The 15,221-nt window shown below is 31.5% G+C and overlaps 1 protein-coding gene across 6 annotated transcripts in view; it reads right to left on the bottom strand.

Moving 5' to 3' along the window:
* Pds5b (PDS5 cohesin associated factor B) overlaps window positions 1-15,221 on the bottom strand; it is a 195,783-nt gene that overhangs the window by 109,232 nt on the left and 71,330 nt on the right. For all 6 annotated transcript variants that reach the window (XM_026395124.2, XM_026395125.2, XM_026395128.2 and 3 more), the window contains exons 2-6: window positions 12,387-12,513; window positions 9,060-9,263; window positions 6,546-6,632; window positions 6,334-6,431; window positions 5,625-5,751 (exon numbers count right to left, since the gene is read on the bottom strand). In XM_026395124.2, coding sequence (XP_026250909.1) covers window positions 5,625-5,751; window positions 6,334-6,431; window positions 6,546-6,632; window positions 9,060-9,263; window positions 12,387-12,494 — 624 coding nt within the window. In that variant the 5' untranslated portion in view covers window positions 12,495-12,513. The remainder of the gene's footprint in view (window positions 1-5,624; window positions 5,752-6,333; window positions 6,432-6,545; window positions 6,633-9,059; window positions 9,264-12,386; window positions 12,514-15,221) is intronic.

Raw genomic sequence — 15,221 nt, 5'->3', positions numbered from 1 at the left:
AAGATCCTCCTGCCTCAGCCTCCCATAAACACATACCACCACAACAGGCTTAAATTCACATTTTTAAAAATCTGTTTTTAGTTGTAATTGGACACAATATCTTTATTTTACTTTGCAGAGGATCAAACCCAGGACTTCACAAGCGTTAGGTGAGTGCTCTACCGCTGAGCCACAACCCCAGCCTCCTAAATTCACATTTTTTAAAAAAAAAATTTTTAGTTGTAAATGGACATAATGACTTTATTTATTTATTTTTATGTGGTGCTAAGGAATCGAGCCCAGTGCCGCACACATGCTAGGCAAGCGTTTCACCACTGAGCCACAGCCCCAGCCCTAAATTCACATTCTATACTCATGTATTTTTTTTTATTTACCTGCCTTGATTCTTACACCATATTATTTCATTCATTCACAAGACTGAGCAAATGGAAATAATTTTCTGGAAGTTCTCGGCAATTTTTCAATTGGCCTATTTTGTTTTGTTCTTTCTGCAGAACAAACCTTTGTTTTAGGGCATATTTGTCTTTTCACAATGCTTAGGTGTCTTACAGCACATAAAAGCTTTCATCTTTCACATAAACAAATATTTCATATCTTCTTATATGATTACGCTCTCTAAACCTTTAAGAAATACATTCCAACCCTGAGGTGTAAAGATTTTTTTAAATAAAATTTTAAGGATTTACTTTTCAGATTCAGAACTTATTCTACCTGTGATCTATTTTTATACATGGTATAAAATAAGAATTTAATTTTATTTTCCATATGTCCCTTTGTTCATTATTGCCTGCTTACAGTCAAAAAGGACATATGAAAAAGAAATCTTAACACCAAGTCCCTACTTTTTTCCTTCCTCAAAATTATTTAGTTATTGTTTATCATTTGCCCTTCCATGTGAATTTTAGATTTCATGTGTCAAATTACATGCACTATTGACTGGATTATTGATTAGTATGCAGTACGCTGACATTATTATGATCCTCCATGTCTCATTCCAAAAATAATCTCTCAACATGTTAAGTCTTCTATGCACTGTTTCAGTCAACTATGATTTAACATAAAGATCGTGCATAATTTTTGTTAAATTTGTCCTTGGTTAAAGCTACAAATGAAAACTTTTAAGAAGTTGTGCTAACAGATTTTCTAATATTGATCTTTTATCTAGCAATTTTACAGATTTTACAGAATTTTCTTATTTGATCTAGAAATTGAATCTGTATACTGTGTTTTCTACACAATCACATCATGTGTGAATAATTTTAGTTTTGTTTCATGCTTCTAATTCTTTTATATTGTTTTAATCCCACTAACTTAAGCTTTACTATAGTGCTGAGTAGCACTGGCATACTTGTCTGTCTTACATCAAAGCCACATTTTTAGAATTTCCTAACTTCAAAGAAAACGCTTCAATATTTCACTGTTAAGTACAGTACCATACATATCCTTATTAGTTTAAGAAAGTTCCTTTCTATTTCAAATTTTCTAAGAACTGTTGTCATAAATTCTACTAAATTTTACTAAACAATCTTTATCTCCCACAAGTCTTTCTCTTTGACCTGTTTCTCTAGACAATTAACTTAGTCTAAACATTTTCTACTGTTAAATTTCCTTCAATACCTAAAATAAAGCCAATTTAGTCATTATCATTATTGCTTTTACCATTCTGGAAGCTATATACTATTATTTTTTTAATATTTTTAGTTGTAGTTTGACACAATACTTTTATCAATTTATTTTTATGAGGTGCTGAGGATCTAAACCTAGTGCCTCACACGTGCTGGGTACGTGCTCTAACACTGAGCCACAATCCCAGCCCCTGTATACTATTATTTTATATTCAATTAATGTGACTACATTCGTAAGTTAAATTAGCAAATCTTCTTTCTGGATTGCTTCCTGCCTAGTTTTCTAGGAAGATCATAATTTGTTTATAAAGTGAGTTGTAAAGTTCTCTCTCTCTTCTATAATTCAAAAGCTATTGAATAGTACAACTATTTACCATCTCTACTACTGAACTACATCCCAGCCCTGAATATATTTTTATTACCAATTTGGGGTTTTCAGGGAATATCACTATGTTTTGTTTCATTAATTTCTGCTCTTTACTATTTTTTCCCTCTTGTATATTTTATTTAATCTATGAATGTTTTTATAACTTCTTGAATTGGACGTTAAAATATAAATTTACATTTAAAAAATTCAAACTGCATCCCACAGGTTTTAATGTTAATATTTTAATTATTACTTCTAAATAATTGTCATTATGCTATATTTTGTCAATTACTTATGCTTGTTATTAAGCTTGTTGTTTTGTGTTTCAAATCCTCAACTATCAATTATGGTCTCTTGTACTATTTGACTAATAAACACTGGAAATCTGCATGTTCAAATTACCCATGAAAGTGTGAACTCTTTCTTTCTCTTTTATAACTCTCAACATATATTTTGTATATTGTGAATCTGTATGCATACCAGTTTAGAACGATTCCTAAGAACTAAAACTTTTATTAATTATATAAAGTCATTCTTTATCCTATAAAAACAACTATGTATACTAATAAGCAATCTCAGTTTTCTTTTGATTTATATTGTTTGACAATTCTTTTTTCAGCCTAAACTTTACATCTAAACTTTTCATGACTATATTTTGTTTGTTTGTTTGTTTGTTTGCGAGGTAAACTCAGGGGCAATCAACCACTGAGCCACATCCCAAGGCCTATTTTGTATTTTATTTAGAGACAGGGTCCCACTGAGTTGCTTAGCGCCTTGCTTTTTGCTGAGGCTGGTTTTGAACTCATGATCCTCCTGTCTCAGCCTTCTGAGCAACCATGCCCAGCCACAACAATGTTTTAGATGTTTCTCTTATTAACATCAACCAGGTAAATTATCCTCAACCTGTTTTATGTGGTAAATCTAAGCCATTTACATTTATTGTAATTCTTTATTTTATTTTCCTGCAATCCTTAAAATTTTTAAGATGAACCTACTGCATTCAAAGTTCAAAGTTAATCAATAGCTCTAAATATTCCTGATACACCAGGATCATATTAAACCACTCAATCTTATGTTGTTATCTGTAACCCAGTGGTATAGAATCATTTTGTTAATATCCCGTTAATTATAATATCATTAGAGCATTTCTTACTCACAAATATTGATTATATTTCACTTCTAAATTCAATTTTCTTCATTCTACAGGACTTAAAATAGTTCTTTCAGGAAGGATCTATGTATGAGTGAATATATAATGTTTTCACTTAAATAGGATATACAACTACTTTTTGACTTAAACAGGATATACAACACTACTTTTATCTTAGCATTTTTGGAAAACATTTTTACTGTCTTCTGGCTTCTGTCCATCAAGAATTCACTCTTCAGTATAATTTTCATTTCTTTTTTTTAATTTATTTTTTAGTTGTAGTTGGACATGAAATCTTTAATTTTTTTTAATTTATTTTTATGTGGTGCTGAGGATCAAACCCAGGGCCTCGCACGTGCTAGGCGAGAGCTCTACCTCTGAGCCACAATCCCAGCCCCCTTCATTTCTTTTTAATAGTTAAGCTTTTTCATTCTGTGTGCTTTCTAGACTTTCTGTTTTGGTGTTCCCCATTCTCTCCAGGATGTGCCTGGAGAGGTATTTATATTTATTTATTCTGTTCACAAAACATTTACTACCTAACCTATAATTTCATGTTTTTCATGATGGTTCATTTCTGAATCATTTTAAGGTAATTTCTATTTGAATATCACTTTCTCTCTTTTCTCTAATTGCTGTTCTCAAATCACTATTAAACATACTGAACCTTATCTTTCATGTTTTCTCTATAGTTCTCTGTGTCTATAAAATTTCCTCAAACTCACCTCCCAGTCTCTATCTCTTATATAAAATCTAATCAAGATTCTGATTTCAATGACCATTGTTCATTTCCATTAAGTTTTTCTTCTAATCCTCTCCTAGTTTTTAACACTTTTTGAATGTCCTTAATTCATTTAAACATATTTTACCTTTAATCTACTTAATAATATTGATGATTTTTTAAACTTTGTTAGAATGTTTTATTTAGTGCCATGAACATTCACTAAACTACAAAGAGTTAAAATTATGTAAAGGATGCAAAACAGAAACTGACTTGGAAAATTTCCAATGTAAGATAAACAGACTGAGCAGAGGATTGTATTTTAAGTAGTTGATGGGAAGATTCTAACTCCTATACTCACAGAAAAGGAGTAAGACCTAAAATTCTAGGTTCTTAGAATTGATGGGTCTCAACACTATGAGCCAAGAAGAAAATGTATATGGAAGTACCTATATGTATATACTGCTATTTTATTTTAATAGCGCTCAGAATAGAATCAAGGGCCTTACACATGCTAGGCAAATAAATGCTTAATCACTGAGCTACACCCTCAGCCCAGCAAGTGTCAGAGTACTTTCCACAACAAAGCCTTTTTACATGACAGTACTGAGGGATAGCAGATAAAGGCCTGGGACATTGCTTACCAAATGCTGAGTACAAAAAAAAATCAACCTGAATACTTGATTTGCATTTAAGAGACTCCACCCAGTTTTTACAGTTTCTTGAATTAAAAAGATAATAGATGTGGGCACCAAGTCCACTGAGGTGGTCAGCTTGCCTCAGAAGACCTAGTTTTAGCTCCCCAATTTCCTTTTTCATGGTAATCAAAGATAGAGATATCACAACAGACAAAGGCAAGGCAGGCTGCAAGAGCTAAGAAAAGTGGGAAGAAACCAAGAAGTATAGGAGTGGCAAGATGGAGGAAGCTCAAGAGTCTACAGCACACCAGCATGTGTGATTTTCATGTAATAAACATATTATTAGAATTTTGGAGGTCCAACTGTACTACTATTTGTAGTGAATGCTTACTTTTTGCAATGATAAATTATTCTAAATTCTGAAATTTTGGATTATGAGTTAATTTTCACTAAAGCATTATTTGTATTGATGCTGTGCATCTGTAGACTACGGTATCTTGCCACTGAGGTCGCAAATTTGAACAGATGTTTATACTGGAAATTCTTGTACCGTTCTCCTGAAACCAGACCTCTTCTAAATCACAGAACACTATTTCCAATCATTTACCAGACACTCCATCATTTTCAAAAAAAAACAAAGCACAAATATATGCACTGGAAAAAAAAATACATACAAATACACATCTTGATTAACATTACTTAGGCAAGAAAGACTGTAATCAACATATCCCGTTTCCTAATAGTAGAGGCTTCCCTTTTAATTCCATTTCTCCTGTGTACCTACATGTCTTTCACTTAAGGATATAACTGGTTCCATTTTCCAACACTGAGTGAGTAGCTATTAACTCACTCACTGAAATACACCCTAAACAAATCTGAATTATCACAAATATTTTATTACAAGAACTAAATATATTATTTCTTCTTTTCATTTAATGTATGACTACTAAATGTAACATTTTATTTATTACACATTAAATGATAAATATATATTAATATTAATCAATCAACAGATTCTCCAAAACTAAGTTTAAAGTAGGATAAACTGTATTTGGAATCTAAGCACAAATTCTGAATATTAATATTAAGGGAATTTAGATACATTTCAATACATACTGTAACTCACCTTATGGGCAGGCACCAGATTTACTAAAACTGTGTCCAAAAGCTCCTGAGACACTGTATCGCCTTCACAAATAATAGAGCTCATGAGGTCTACCATGTGCATATGAACTTTCTGATTGTGTCCATTACTGAAATTCAAAACAGATATTTCATTTAAAATACAACTGAGATTAATAAGATTTAATCATAAGATGATATTGGTCAAAATTTTACTTTATAAAAATGATAGCAAAAGAAAAAATAGTGTATTTTTATTTAAAGCTTCTTTCTCTAAAATCTTACAATAGTATCCAAAATAATTCCTTAGATTACTTCCTTATTTTTATCAATCTCATACCCAAAGTAATTAAATCAAATGTGATTTCAGTTTTGCCCTAAATTCAGAAAGTCAAGTTGTTTTGACATCCTAATAAATAATTTTAAGTGCACAAGAACCTCAAATAAACACATGCTTTAAGGAGTTAATATATAATTTAGAAATTCTAAATAATATAATCAAAAAAATTTGACTTCTAACCAATAAGTACTTATAATAAAATTGAGTAAGTTCCATACATTTGAAAACATCTACGAAAAAAAATTAAAATGAAGTTACAACTCAGTCTTCTAATATTTATCCTAATAGTATATGCATATTCATGTGTAAATTTGAAAACAAACTTTAATTTTATATTTTCTAAAATGTTATATACTTAGTAAAATACACTTACTTTATAACTGAAAATAATGTTCTGTATAGTTGGGTAAAAATTTCATTGCTATCTTCTAACTCAAAGCATATGTTATATGACTTGACCCAAGCAATGTTCTAAAAATAAGAAGTAAAAAAGATGAAAGGTAAATACTTTAATTGATAAAAATATTCAAGCACATAAAAAGAAGGTTAATTGAATACAACCTCAAGATAAAATATATTGCTTACCTCAAGTAAATAAAAATATCTATTGAATTGGGGGCTCTTTGTATCCTCTAACCCCTTCAACTGCCTTGTTATAAACATAAATATATCCTTTAAAAAAAAGACAATATACAGTTTAGATTATGAATGCTAAATGAAAATACACATTAAACTACTAAAGCAAATTCAGCACTTACATGCACACATCATGATAAAATGTTAAAAAAAAAGAAAGAAAACTGGGTCAAACTTCTTAAAGAACACTCTAATATGAAGAACACTATATATCTTATTATCCTTCATAGGAAAACACTGAATAAATTTACATAATCTTAAAACAGAGAAAGAAAATGTTCATCTTACTGCAAGTTAAACAAATAAGTCTGAAAATTAAGTCAACTAAAATTTATACTACTGTTAGAATTTTTTAAAAGTTGCAATAACTGAGAGCTGATCAGGTTTGCTGGAACCGCACAATGTACAATAATCATGTAGCAAAAGCAGAGTACAGGAAACTTAAAATTCCAAAATAAAACTGCCAACTAACAAGATCCCACAAAGAAGCTTAGAAATTTTAAAGACTCTTAGAAGTCAATTTGTCAGGCTTCCCCCCCCACCATTTCTCTGTCTATTCTCATATCTTGCTTTTAATTTTGTACTACATTTCCCTTATACCTGGGTAAAGACAGATGTAATGACACTTTGAGTCAAGTTTTCACAAAAATGAGTTTCATGAGAAATGTAGATGATATTTGGAAGTTTGAGAAAAGGTTTAAAATTATGAAAGCTAATTATGCAAAGAAAGCATGTTATGAGTAAGAGAAAAAATATTCCCTGAAGTAAAATAATGAGCAAGCTTTTTATAAAGTGAAGAAATGTAATATGTAAACAATTGAGTAGCTTTTCAAGAAAAGTACTATCAAAAGTACAACCTTCAAAAGCAGTTGCTTTGAAAGTAATACTACATAAAATATGTTCTCCATGAATGAACCCTTCCTAAGTTGTCTGAAAGAGACTACATGCCATACTGACTTGATCTGGAGATGGAAAGATAACAGTCAACTTGTTTAAAACTTCTGCAATAATTACTGAACTAAACATGAGGTCAAGTATATAAAAAGAGTTTGCTGATGATAAAAACAAAGACAGTGGAAAGATAAAGATGGCCTAATTTTCAAATATATATAACATTACTGTCGACAAAGAAAAATATTAACTTGATGCTAACAGAAAGTGAAAACAACCCCATAAATATCTATAAAGTTCCCTTAAAAATCAATAATTTTAAAATACTACCCTCAAAGAGAAAAAGTCATTTAGAATAAGACCTAAAGATTGATCAGAAAAGCAAGGTACTTAAAATTTTTCAGTTAGCAAGTAATCCATGAAGCCCCAAATTTAATCTCAGTTCTTCAATATTGTTCTCCATAAATTGCCCTGTTATAAAAAGAGAAAAGACCTGTAGCTATCCTTTTAGGAGGGCATTTCATTACCCAAAAGCCTTTGAGATAGGTCAATGATTACACAAACTGAGAAATCCACGACAGAGGTAAGGAAGATGTATAGCAGCAGTCTTAAGTTATATTTCCTTTCTGTGACAATGCCCAAAAGACACCTGGTGAGGAAGAGCCACAGCCTACATCAAACAAATACATCACTCCTTAACCACTGAAATATACCCAAATTAGAGATCCACAATGAGAAATCAAGCTATACAACTGGGAACACAACTACATGACCCACTCATGTTATCCACGTTAAGTTTCTGACTATTCTCAAATCTTACAATTTCAATTTTTAAATGACAAAATATATCCTTCTCCCTTCCTCAGATAGTGAGGTTCTTTCACCAATCAAAATATAAAACAAGCATGCCAGAACCAGTTGGGCCTTCCATAATGGGATTTCAGCAGACTTGATCAAGTGAATAGGTTCCTCATTCCAATTACCTAGAAGCAAGTTCATGAATCCAAGAGCCATATCTGTTCTTCTTTTCCCCCACCACTGTAAACACAGTTCCTGACACATTACCTAACATCAACATTTACTAAATGAAATAACAAATTGTTGACCATTTCACAGTGTAGATTAATAACCTTCCTACGGACAGTAATTATCTAAACCATAGTTTCCACAATTACTTTTAATGGTTATTGCTTTTTTAAAATTCTTTCTCACCTGTCTTACAATCATTTGGTATCTTTTATACAGGTCAGATTCAGGTTTATATTAGCTACTATCATTTAAATAATGACCATAGGTCTTCAATATAGATTTTCAAAAAGGGAAAGGAACGGCCCCAGAGATGATCTCAAAACAGAGTTGATGACATAATATTAAAAATGCAGTATTCACTGTATTAATCCACTTATACTGAAGATCAGAAATTGTTTTTCAAAACCAAATTTTAAAGGAAACAGAAACTTAACAGAAGAATGCTACAAATCATTCCCTCAAATTTCAAGAAAATATTTTAATTCCCATTTTAGTTAGAAAGATGAATCAAATTTTTTATCCATTCTTTTAATTGGTACTTGCCTTTAGTTTATCAGGGGATGTGTAAGGAGCTTCAGGAGCATAAATCCTGAAAATATCTGCAAGGCAGCAGGCCACCAGTAAACGAACATCTTTATCAGGATGCTTAAGGAAAAAGTCTGAAGCAAGATGTAAAGCTAGATTTAGATAAAGCTCCTTTTCTTCTTCAGAGTCCTGGTCCATGTCCATGAAAGTTTTCACAACCATCTATGTGAAAACAAAAATAATGAAATAGTGAAATGTTCCATGAAAAAATAATCTCTGAAATAAAGGTCATATTAATTGCAAAGGTTAACTCCAAATAAATATCCTTACACTCTTCCATAGAAAGTATCTGAGAGAATAAGATCCTTCTAGAACTATAGGGTAAACAAATTTTCTTTAAATACTAAATATTTTTCATTTACTCACTATTATCTGTGAACCAGATTTTAAAAGTTTAAAATTAAATTTATACAGTGGTCATTATTTTAAAAATTGCAATTCATTATTGAAAAACTATTCATTGAAATATCTCATTCCATATATACAACTGGACTAAAAGGAATACGCCCTTAAAAATAGTATCCTTTTTTAAATATTTCTGATCCTTTCATTAGAAGAAAAAGTATATTTCTAGATTAAAAACCTACTATGACCAATTTCGTTTTCTACCTCAGCCACTAAACTACTCGATGGTTTTATATATTCAGCCAACAAAGAATATATAAACAGTCTCAGGAAAGGATGTCAAAGGTGCATCCTTAAACTCTGAAAAGTTACCATGAAGTGACTACTATAGCATAAAAAAAATATTTATTGTGTCATAGTAAAAGAGAATATGATATGGATATTTCATTGACCCAAAAGCATATATGTGATGAGCAGAAGGAAGCTACAAGAAATGGATGCTTTTTAAAAAATTCACATAAAAGTGAGACAGAACTAAGAATGGTGAGGAACTACATAGTTTGAACATTGTGATTGTGAAGTGCTCTTTCACAATGATGGTCTCAGTCTACATTATATGTGTTCAAATGAGACTTAAGAAAATTGCCTATTTGTCAAGAACTCACATTTAAATATAACACAAATGGCAAGGTGAGCATTTGGTATCCACTAGGTGGTGCTGCAAATACTAAGCTACACACAGGGATCCAACAGCAAGTATCAACGTCTACATTTTGGTCCTGTGCACTGCAAGGATATTACTTGCTCTAGAGTTAGATATCTGAGTGGTTTGATTTTGTACTGAATTCTCAGAGCAGCCATGGAAAAACAGGTTCTTCACAGAGCAACCCCTCAGTTCTATTATGCCAGAACCAACGATAGACCAATCCTTCCAATCCCACAGTATAGTTTAAGTATATTATGTCCAGGGCTACTTTAATTTTTTGGTTTTTTCATTACTTTTAATGTTCATGCTTTTATGAGAACACACAAAGGGAAACCTATTTTTATCTTTAGAATCTTTTCATAGGAGTGGAAGCTTAACTATATTTTGAATAAAATGTTACAGGAAAAACTAGAAGTATATAAATAATATCACCCTATACATTAACAAACATAATTGATAAGACTTACTCAGGTACATATAAAAAATATTATCATCCCACATAAAGTCCTTTTTTATATTTCTCTAAGAAGGAGGATGCGAAAAAATAGTGGAAAGTGTAAATTAGGAAAATGAATGATGAAAAAGTATAAACCAGATTACTGCTTAGCATAACCGCCTGTAAAATATTGAAACCATACTACCAAACACTAAATATGAGTAATATAGGAATCATTACACTAAGTTCAACAAAACTTGCTCAAAGGCCAGATAATGAGAATTTTTCACTACTTTCTGCAACTTAACTGGTATTATACTGCTCATTAATAACTCTTCTTAGCCCTCTAAATTAAAAAAGGTGTCTGAGAAAATAACATCTCCAAAAGACACTAAATGCTAATCAGCTTGTACATGCAGGCACTGTCTACATTCAACATTAGTTTCTAATAGGGATATTTACCTAGCATTACTGGAATAAATACATCTGAGGAAATAAATATAATGGTTTCCCAAAAAATTCAATAGGTCAAGAGAATGTAAATACACAGAAAAATGAAACATATAAAACTACATACAAGTTCAGAACCAGAAAAAATACCCACATTTCAGCAAATTTACTCTCTGTAAAAATAGCTTTTCTTTCAAAAATATGATAGGTGGTATTCTAATATTTATGTATACATGTATAATACTAGTCCTCATATAAAATGGGGGGCATTTTTTGCTAGATATTGAACTCAGGGACACTTTATCACTGAGTTAATGCCCCCCTTTTTAAATTTATTTTGAGATGTAGTCTCACTAGGTTGCTTAGGACCTTGTCAAGTTGCTGAAACAGACCTCAAATTTATGATCCTCCTACCTCAGCCTCCCCAATGGTTGGGATTATAGGCATTCATCACCATGCCCAACTAAAACATTATAGTATTAATATCCTTTTCTTCTTATAAAAGATACGCTATGTAGTAATACAAACTGTTAAGAAATTTTTCAGCACTAGCATTCAGGTAAATAACAAGACAACATGAAACATTATACAAGGTATAACATGTATCAAAACATTACATGGTACCCCACTAATATGTACAAATTTAACATATCAGGTTTTTTTAAATGAAAACAATAATGTTTCAAGCAATATGCCTAGGTAGATAAAACCTAGAAGGAAAAAAATGCTTAAAAATAAAGACTATCTAAACTAACTGATAAATCAACTTAATGATCTCTCTGCCCACTATGCTATTTTAATCATCACAGGGACCATCAATGCCCTGAAGACAACAAGTGAAACACAATTCATATACACAGAAAGAGACCCTTGTCATTCAGTGACTACTTCATCTATGAAAGTTCTCCATCCATCTTGATTTGTTACCATTTGTCAGAAGCAAACGGAAAAGCTGTCAATCTGCAACCTACTCTCAAAATAACTGTAGAAAATTACAGCCCGAGTACTCAGTACGAAGGCTTAAAACTTTCCCAGATTTAACTGGTTGCTTTATAAAATAAATAACGTAATAGGAAAATGAGATGACTTTGTATCAAAAAAAAAATTATAATGAACTTATTCTTTAAACCTAAGCATGAGAAGCCCTAGTTTCATCTTACTAACTGCTCTCCCACCAGTGGTAGCCAAAGAATTCCTACTATTCCTTATCTACTCTACTCCCTTAGATCCTTTCTCTGCCATTTGCTGCTTAAATTAGTTTAAAGTTGCCCTGAATATGCCCTACATGATTCCCACTAAAAAACCCACAATAAATAGATATCCAAAATAAGTACTTAATTTTACTCACCTTTAACCGTCTTACCATCTCCTCTTTAGATATTTTATCTGAGATTTCCTTGACACCAGGAGGATAAGTAATTTTTCCATCATTGGTCCTTGTCTTTGAATGAGCCATAATGGAAATATTTTTACCCCTAAAATAAGAAAATAATTAGATTCAAACAAATTTTTTAAAAAAGGTATAAACAACATTTATAACAAACAAAAAAGGTAACTTGTCCTCAAAACAATTTAATTCCCTCCCAATTTATAGTAATTCATTCATCTAAAATAATTACCCTCCTGAACATTTCCCAAAATTATTTTTTAGAAAACAAGACAATTTTTTTTCATTTCAATTAGTGGCAAACTTGTTACTTACACTAACCCCCTAATCACAATGTATGTATGTGTGTGTGTGTGTGTGTGTGTGTGTGTAAAAAATTACAAAATAAACAGTTTTTTAAGGTACCAAAATTACTCAAACCAAAAATCTAAGAAAAAACCCCAGAGAAATAAATGGAGCATTGAAGCATTATATCCACTTATGCTCTAAGAGTATTTGTCAATCCTTATAAAAACAGGATTCAGCTTGGGTGATATCATGGGGCAAGAGTCAGAGTAAATCTGTACCTGTCAAGGCAGAGGAGTCAAATATGAAACTCCCCTGACATAATGTGTATACTACCCCATCCTGAAAAAGATACATCTGCAAAAGAGAGAGTAAACCAGAAATCACTCTGTGTCCTCTTCTCCCAATCTCACCCGAAAGAACATCAGAAAAGGGCTGCTTTGGTGCTAAGCACAACAAGGTAATAACATATTCAGGGCAAGAATAATAAGTGAGTTTTAGCCATGGGCCTACACATTTGCTGAGCTTGACATGACCTTTGTGTCCCTGAGAACCTCAAACCATAAACTTAGTGATCCCCAACTGACAGTACTCCTAAGTACCTAACGTAAGTAAATCCAAGTCCTGCTTAAACTTGGCACCTTCATCCTAAGCAAAGAAATCCCAATATGACATTTTGAAGATAAAGAACAGTATCATGGGCTGGGGATATGGCTCAAGCGGTAGCACGCTCGCCTGGCATGCGTGCGGCCCGGGTTCGATCCTCTGCGCCACATATAAACAAAGATGTTGTGTCCGCCGAAAACTAAAAAATAAATATTAAAATTCATTCTCTCTCTAAAAAAAAAAACAAAAAACAGTATCAAGTCAAAAATAATCAAGCAACTAACAAAATAAAACTTGAGCAAGAACCAGCAGAAATAATAGACACCAAGAACAGATCCAGAATTCTTGATATAAATCCACAGATGATAATACTACTAATAATTTTTTTTAAATAACAAACAATTGTAAAAATATGTGCAGGGAAAATATAAAGAATAAGCAAGAAATTTTGAATAAAAACAGAAAAATGACAAACATTGAAATTAAATACTCAGTGGGTAAGTTCATTAGAAGAGAGTAAAAACCATTAGAATCAGTGAACTGCAAGAAACTAGAACATAAAGAAGGAAGGTCTAACTGCAACGTGTTTCACACTAATATCTGGAGAAGGAGAAGGAGATACAGTCCAAATATCTATACAGAAAATACTTTATCTGAGAAAAGTAGGATGTTACAAATACCCCACAGCATAAATCATCCTTATTAACATTCCACTGAAAGCTATTATTTTGAAAGCTTTTACTTGTGATAAGGAACTATACAAGCATCCCTACTAGCATAATTTTTACTGGACATTGTAACAAAGATGCTAATCAAAGAAAGTAAAGGGGAAAAGATGTAAGGGCTAAAAAGGAAAGAAACTAAGTTATTATTTGTAGTGTTATGATTGTGTATACATAAACTCCAAAATGGTTTATAGACAAAACATCTGAATTAATAAGACTGAGTTTAGCAAGGATTTAGAACAGAAAAATCTATATAGAAACATTATCAACTACGGGTAGCATAATACTTTCCCAAGAAGCAAAGGAAGGGAAGAAACCAAAAATAATAGGCAAATCAATGGGAAAGAAGGAAATAAAATTGTCCCTGTATCCAGGCAACATGATTGTCTACTCAGAAGACTGCAAAGGAATCCAAACAAACAAACAAACAAACAAAAACTAGTAGTTTCTCAAAGCTACACGATTTAAGACCAACATCCAAAAAGTACTGTCCTTATTTGTTAGCAAGAAAAAGATAGAAACGTAAGTTAAAAACAATACCATTTATAGTTCCTCCCTGCCCTGAAATTAATGGAATACTTTAGTATAAAGCTAACAAAACATATACAGGACTGGTATACTGAAAAATATAAAAACTGATGAAAGAAATCACAGAAGATGTAAAAAATTTTTAAAATACCATGTTCAGAACTAAAAACATCAATATAGTAGAGATACAAACTCTCCCCAGATTGGTCTACAGACTTAAAGATTCCATCAACAATTCAGTAAGACTTTTCACAGAGATAAAGCTTATTTTAAAACTTATGCAGAAAGACAAAGGAACTAAAATAGCTAAACAACAGTGGAAAACAATAATATGAGAAGAAATTACTGCACAATTTTAAAACATTCTATACACAGTAACTATATTAAATAAAACAATGTGATATTAGCTGATAGACATATAGAGATCAAAAGGAACATATATGACTCAGAAATAAACCCGCACAAACGCACAAAAATGATTTTCAAAAAGGTGCAAATGCACTTCAAGGAAGCAATAAATCTTTTTCACATACAGTGCTAGAGGAAGTGTATATCCATAAGCAAAACGAAAAATGAAGTTTAAATACCTCATACCTTATACAAAAGTTAACATTTAAATGGTCCTGGAATTATCTATAAAACTACAAAATTC

This window comes from Urocitellus parryii, chromosome 2 (genome assembly GCF_045843805.1).
Source record: "Urocitellus parryii isolate mUroPar1 chromosome 2, mUroPar1.hap1, whole genome shotgun sequence".
Classification (NCBI taxonomy): domain Eukaryota; kingdom Metazoa; phylum Chordata; class Mammalia; order Rodentia; family Sciuridae; genus Urocitellus; species Urocitellus parryii.
Note: the sequence above shows the minus strand (reverse complement) of the source record. Positions and strands in the feature narration are given on the sequence as shown.